Source organism: Lactuca virosa, chromosome 7 (assembly GCF_052849685.1).
Source record: "Lactuca virosa cultivar CGN04683 chromosome 7, Lactuca_virosa_CGN04683_v6, whole genome shotgun sequence".
Lineage (NCBI taxonomy): Eukaryota > Viridiplantae > Streptophyta > Magnoliopsida > Asterales > Asteraceae > Lactuca > Lactuca virosa.
Window position 1 is genome coordinate 224,828,047 of NC_136432.1, and position 7,707 is coordinate 224,835,753.

The window sequence follows — 7,707 nt, forward strand, 5'->3', positions numbered from 1 at the left end:
TGATAAATGTTTTAAATGCGTTTTCAAAGATTTGATTTTCCCAGCTACTAACAATTAAAACAATTTTATTTTACCTATGATGTCAACCACCGGTCCAAATATGACAAATTTGCAAATTTTGAGATGCCAGAAGTATAGAAAAAAAAACCCACCGCTCCTGCCCATGTCAAGAAGAATAATATGAGTTGGCACGCGTCAATAGATATTGGTGCATCCATTAGCCACCATGACATCCTTCAGTAACAAGGATGGTTCCTATTGAAAACTGTCAACGTAGCCACACCTATATATATAAACGATATCAGTACTACTTCCCACAAACATAACATATCTCTCTCTCTCTCTCTCTCTCTCTCTCTCTCTCTCTCTCTCCATAAAAGCAATAATGGCAAAGTCGAACTCTAATCTATGTGCTGTTCTTTTAATATCAATTCTAATAGTAGCAGCATCAGCAGGAAGTTTTTACGATGACATGGACATCACTTTTGGGGGTGAACGTGCTAAAATTCTGAATGGAGGTCAGGATCTTTCACTTTCACTCGACCAATACTCTGGATCGGGTTTCCAGTCCAAGCACGAGTACCTGTTTGGAAGGTTCGACATGCAACTCAAACTAGTACCAGGCAATTCTGCTGGCACCGTCACCACATTCTACGTGAGTACCATTGGTTGCAATCTTGAATTATATATATTGTCACTCATTTGTATTAATCTTTTAAAGGCTGATAATAACCATGTCTTTGTATTAAATCACATTAGTTGTCATCACAAGGTGCGGGTCACGATGAGATCGACTTCGAGTTCTTGGGCAACTCCACGGGAAACCCTTACACAATTCACACCAATGTGTATTCACAAGGGAAAGGAAACAAAGAACAGCAGTTCCACCTATGGTTTGACCCTACTGCAGCCTTCCACACCTATACCATCGTATGGAACAGTCTAAGAATTATGTAAGTCACGCATCCAACATAAACATTTGGTTCTCTTCCTTTCTCATGTTTTTCTACTGTTCCTAAACCTCTTTGTCTCTGCAGTTTCTTGATAGATAACATACCAGTAAGGGTGTTCAATAACAATGATGCTGCTGGAGTCCCATTTCCCAAGAGCCAACCCATGAGGGTGTATGCCAGCCTGTGGAACGCGGATGACTGGGCAACCCAAGGTGGGCGTGTGAAGACCGACTGGACTAATGCGCCTTTCACCGCGTCATACAGGAAATTCAATGCCAATGCCAACAAAGTTGGTCCCAATTCAGTATCTACAAGCTCAGAAAATGATAACCAGTCATGGAGTACCCAAGGACTTGATGCAGCTGGCCGAAACAGGATCCGATGGGTGCAAACCAAGCACATGATCTACAACTACTGCAACGACCGCAAACGGTTTCCCAATGGTATTTCAGCGGAATGCAAGAGCTCTAGATTCCTTTAAGCCTGCTTACTAACTTGATATCCATATTTTTTATTTTTTATTGATCGATTTCTGATCTTGATGATTATTTATTCTTTGATTCATTGTAAACATTCAAATTGAAATTACAAATAAATAAACAAGTATAAGATTCCGTTTTCACTTTAAAAAACACATTTTGTAACGACACACTACAATAATTGAAATTTATATAGCTTAGTTGCTCAAAATTAAAAGTCATTAGTAAAAGCATTATAATTTCTAAAACCCTTTTTCCATCGACACTACATACAAATTTCATTATGTGTAGAATTAACAACAAAAAATGATCCTGGTGGTCTATCATTGTTATCGATAGGAAACATTGTATATGGTTGAAATTTGTGCAACGGGGGAAATGTGTTTATTGAAGAAACACACGCATTTACTTTATGGCACAAAAACATGGGCATACGACTGAGTGATAGATGAAGATGTTAACTTTGAAACGAAGAATTCCGAATTTGAAAAGTGTGATTATTGACTTTTGTAATAAATGTATTCCTGGAAAGCAAAAGAAAGTTACATTTGTGAAGACGGGTAGAAACAAGGAAGAAATGTTAAAGTCCCTAATGTCTCCGTTGATTGTAACTTCATGTATGATACGTTATGGACTAGACCTTATATTGTCATGTAGTGGTTGTCATTAGCAGGTTTATGTCAAGTCGAAGAAAAAAAATGGGTCGGTATTAAGCGGTTGTTATGCTACTAGAAAAATACTTATGTGGTTACCTTACCTTTCAGAAGAAAGAAACTAGTCTTAAAAGGCTTCATTGATGTAGATATGGGAGGTTCTACATATTTAGGGAAAACCATAATAGGGTTTTTGTATACCATTGCGGGTATAACCATCGATTGTATATCCACAGTTTAGAAAGAGTATTCCTCTATTAACCATAGAAGCATAATGTATGGAAATTGAAAAAAAATGTCCTTAAAACTTATATGGTTGAAAATTTTCATATTAGATTTGTGCAGAAAAAAGACTATGTCCTACATTATTAAAACCATAGTGCATTTCACATTGCAAAGAATCCAGTGTTTCATGAAAGAAAAAATAAGTGTAGATGAAGTACCACTTTATCAAACAATCAATAAAGGATTGGACTCAGAACCTGAAGAATATCTTTGGTACTAAGAATCTACTAGACATGTTTAAAAAGGCAATCATATTACAGAAGTTGAATCTATGTAAAGCTTCAATTGCCTTTGAGATACTTGGGAAGATAGTTGGAAAGAAGGAAGGACTATAGAGAGATGTGGTTTACAAAGAGTAAGTTTAGGTGGCGCAAGATTGGTTGATCATCTTCCAAGTGGGAGATTGTTAGTTGAGGAGCCTGATCTGACCTCATTGTCGCTATGGAGACCTCATTGTCGCTATGGAGACAGAGCATGGGCTCGTGTTACAGAGTGGCTTCAAGGAAAGACTTCAGAGTAACTTTAGTTGTAAGTTGTACTAAAAAGATAAACAGGTACTATTTATGTTAAAATTAATATCCTGAATTTTAACTTTGTTACAGAATACACAAGCAAAATATGAAAACTTAAAAAAAATACAATAATTGCATATTGGTCTCAAATAGACTTCAACATATAAGTGCTAACACGGAAATGGGTAAAAAGTTGCTAATTTAGTGAGATTTCATATATGTTTGTTGATGATCAATATTAAATTGTTAATCACTTGGTAATAAAAAAAAAAAATTCTATATATGATTGGTCATATAATCGCGGTTACATAGATGCTTTTTATGAAAGGTTTTTTACTGCGGGGATTAGAAAATTGGCTAACTTTGCTCATTTTTTTGATAGACAAATAATGGATGCAATTCCAAAAGGAGTTGGTCTTATGAGTTTCTTTGTAGCAGAGGTTATTAAATCGGTAGGGGCCGGTGGGCGTATTTCTTCTTATATGTTCTTTTATTTTTCTTATGTAGAAATTTTTTCCTTAATTTACTATTTTTTTCGATGTTTGAATCTTGTTGACTAATCTCGCTAATATTGAACTTGGTAAAATGAAACGATTGAATAATTGAAAAATGAGATTATTTAGTAATACACATTGATGGTTCCCTTTACCGATGGTTCTCGTACTGATGGATATATAGCCAATATATGCTTGTACGTATGTATAGATTTGAGACGTACAGAACTATTAGATATCGGTTTGATACTAAATATCATGTTATTTTTCAGACTAATCTATTGCCTTGTTACGATAGTTTCAATCTCCCGTGGAGATATCCATTATGTTCACATGGTAGATACAAGTTCATCCCATTCAAGATACCATTTTTTTCTTGGCTTCTTTAAATGAATCCGTTAAATTTAAGAAAAAAAAAACTATAACAGATATAAATATTAAATTATCACCATTAAAAGGTTTCGACTAAGGCAAATTGTTTTAGCCGCTACTATTTTCCATATAAAATTGCTATTTAGATTGCAACACAATTGGAAACTCAAAAAGACAAATAATGGTAAATTTCTTGGTTACCCTCTTTAAGAAGTGTCCTCGTCCGCAAACGTCATCTTCAATTTCACACCTACAGTAAATTACAGTCACAAAATCTATGAACCTGTTCAAGCCAATAACGAATTTACTTTCCTTGCCAAATTTCAAGAACTCAATCCAGATCCCAACCTTTTCTTTATATGACAACTTTTAATTAACATTAAGAATGTGATTGTTAAGAAATATAATTGTACATAATATAATGATGGATAGAGTAATGAACCAAGAATAAATAATCTCAAAAAACAGATAGTAGGTTTTCATCCCTTATTTCTTTCTTCAATGTATATAGAGATGAGTTTGATCCATTTCTTATAAATCTCCTATTCCGTACAAGTGATGCTTTCATTTAAAGGGGAAACCATGGTGGGAGAGGGAATCCAAAATTTTAGATAAATGGACTAATTTGGTAATGAAACTAAATGAAAAGGAAGATGTTTGGGGAATTTGCGTCCGGGTTTTTCATCAATAAGTGTTTACAATGAAATGGGTAAAAAGTTGTTAATTTAGCGAGATTTCATATATGTTTGTCGACGGGATTGTTAGTTGAGGAGTCTGGTCTTCCTTTCGACCTCATGGTAGCTATAGAGACAAAGCATGGGCTCCTGTTACGGAGTGGCTACAAGGAAAGACTTCACAGTAACTTTAGGTGTAAGTTGTACTAAAAAGAAAAACAAATAGTATTTATGTTAAAATTAAAATATGGATTTTAACTTTTTTATGGAAGATGCAAGAAAATATGAAAACATAAACAAAATACAATAATTGCATATTACGCCCAAATAGACTTCAACATATAAGTGTTAACACCGAAATGGGTAAAACGTTGCAAATTTAGCGAAATTTCATTTATGTTTGTTTATGATGTGTATTAAATCGTTAATCAATTGGTAGTCCGTCTTTGAAGGTTCCTTACGTATTTATAGAGTTGAGAGATACATAACTATTAGATGTCGGTTTGACACTAAATATCATGTTGTTTTTCAGACCAATCTAATGTTTTGTTATGACTGTTTCAATCTCATGTGTAGATATCCATTATGTTCACATGGTAGATACATGTTCATCCCATTCAAGATACCGGTTTTTTTCTTGGTTTCTTTCAAAGAATCCATTAAATTTAAGAAACAAAAACTATACCATATATAAATATTGAACTATCACCAATAAAAGGTTATGACTAAGGCAAATTGTTTTAACTGTTACTACCTTCCCTATAAAATTGCTTTTTAGATTGTAACACATTTGAAACTCAAAAAGACAAATAACGGTAAATATCTTAGTTACCCTCTTTAAGGAGTGTCCACGTCCTCAAACGTCATCTTCAATTTCGCACCTACGGTAAATTGTAGTCACAACATCGATGTACTTGTTCAATCCTATGACGAATTTACTTTCCCTGCCAAATTTCAAGAACTCAATCAAGATCCCAACCTTTCTAAAGAAATGAATAAATAACAACTTTTAATTAACATTATGAACGTGATTGTTAAGAAATATACTTATACATAATATATAAATTGATAGAGTAATAAACCAAGAATAAATCATCTCGAAAAACAGATTGTAGGTTTCCTACCCATATTTTTTTTTTCAATATACATAGAGTTGAGTTTGATTCATTTCTTATAAATCTCCTGAATTAATCTCCGATAGTAACCTGCCAATCCAAGGAAACTTTGAATCTTAGATGGAGACCTCGGAATCTCCCACCTCATTACCGCCTCGACCTTGGCCTGATCGACCCGAATGTCGTTCCGGTTGACAAGGTGCCCCAGATACCGCACCTCGCGCAACCAGAACTCACACTTTGAAAACTTCACATACAACCTCTCCTTCCTCATAGTCTCTAATACCTCCCTCGGATACTCGTCATGCAGCTCCTAGGTCTTAGAATAGACCAGGATGTCATAAATAAACACAATCATAGACCGATCCAACATGTGTATGCATACGCGATTTATGAGATCCATGAATGCAGCTGGAGCATTGGTGAGCCTGAAGGGCATCACCACGAAATAGTAATGATCATAACGAGTTCTTAAGGTCGTCTTCTGCATATCTTCCTCTCTAACCCTCATCTAATGATAACCCGAACACAGATCAATCTTGGAAAACCAAGATGCACCCTGAAGCTGGTAAAATAAATCGTCAATCCTCAGGAGTGGATAACGGTTCTTCACCGTTAGCTTATTCAGCTCACGGTAGTCAATACACATTCAATGCGACCCATCCTTCTTCACAAACAGGATCGACGTTCCCCAAGGAGAACTACTCGTCCGAATAAATCCCTTGTCTAACAGCTCCTCCAGCTGTGTAGACAATCCATGCATCTCAGGAGGTGCTAACCGATAAGGTGCTTCGGCTATCGGAGCCGCACCATGAACCAAGTCAATCTGAACCTCCACCTGCCTCTTCGAAGGCACTCCAGGTAAGTCATCCGGGAACACATCCGGATATTCCCGAATAGCCGGTACATCATGCACAGTCGCCTTACCCTTCTCCCGGGCATCCATCACATAGGCAACAAATCTAGAACAACCTTGACCCTAGCTGTTGAACATAAAACCTGCTAACCAATCCATCCCCACAATGACCTTGCTCTCATGCAGGGGATTAGGAAACAAATCAGTCGGGTAGCACTCACTGAAAAACTCCAAGACACAACCCCGATGAACCCTCGACACCCGCACAGGACAATCATCAACAATCCCAACCTCTAATGGAAAATCCAGCTTCCCCGAAGCATCAACAAACCTCTTGTTAAGCAAAAAATATACAAAAGATCAGGTAGCCCCCGAATCAAACAATACAAAATCATAGATACCTTTCACAAGGAACAATCCTACAACAAAACATAAAGATATAAGCAGAAAATTAGCATAAATAAATACATAAGGAGAAGATACATACCCGTCACCACATCGGGTGCTGCACGAGCCTTCTCGGTTGTCAGCTGAAAAGCACTGCTCCTCACAACAGACGCATCCGCCTAACCCTGGAGGCCATCCGTAATCCTCAAAGTCACCGGAGTGGGAGTTGCATCTGGTCCCCCTGCTGCTAAACTCGGACAATTGGCCTTCTTATGGCCTATCTAATTGCAACGAAAGCAAATCAGATCAGATACCTGGGTGGCGGTAGTGGCAGTGCAATCCCTGCTGAAATAACCCGTCCTGCCGCACTTGAAGCAGCCAGAACCATCCACCCTGCACGCCTCATCGTGAATCTTGCCACACTTACCGCAGTGGCCCCAGCCCTGCTGGCCCCTCGACCTCAAGTCAAAAACGTTGGGCCTCTTGCCCGAATCCTCCGAACTCTGAAGCTAATTCGGCTTCCTCTTCCTCTCCATCTCCAAGTCAATCTCCCTATCACTGGATCGTGCTATCATATCATCCAATGTCTTACAGTTGGATCAGCTTATAAACTGCTTGATATCTCTCCTCATCATCTCGTGATATCTCGCCTTCTTCACCTCCTCGTCTGCCACATACTACAAAACCAACATCGCCCTCTCTCGAAACATAGTAGTGATCTCTACCACTGTCTCAGTAGGATGGCGAAGGTCCTAGAACTCCCTCGCCAATTGCTGGCCCTCAATCACTGGTGCAAAATCAGCTCGAAACCTCGACACAAAATCCTCCCAAGTCACTGACTCAATCGCTTCGCCTCCCAAGGCGTGTCTAACCTCCTCCCACCAGTATCGAGCTCTATATTTTAAAAGATAGGATGCAAGTCAGACC

The 7,707-nt window shown here is 37.7% G+C and overlaps 1 protein-coding gene across 1 annotated transcript; it reads left to right on the top strand.

Moving 5' to 3' along the window:
• The first annotated feature begins 331 nt into the window (after positions 1–331).
• LOC145123458 (xyloglucan endotransglucosylase protein 1-like) lies at positions 332–1,567 on the top strand. The gene is made up of 3 exons (XM_079058666.1): positions 332–655; positions 760–953; positions 1,038–1,567. The coding sequence occupies exons 1-3, from the start codon at positions 386–388 to the stop codon at positions 1,432–1,434; spliced, it is 861 nt and encodes a 286-aa protein (XP_078914792.1). The 5' UTR covers positions 332–385; the 3' UTR covers positions 1,435–1,567.
• The last annotated feature ends 6,140 nt before the right edge of the window (positions 1,568–7,707 follow it).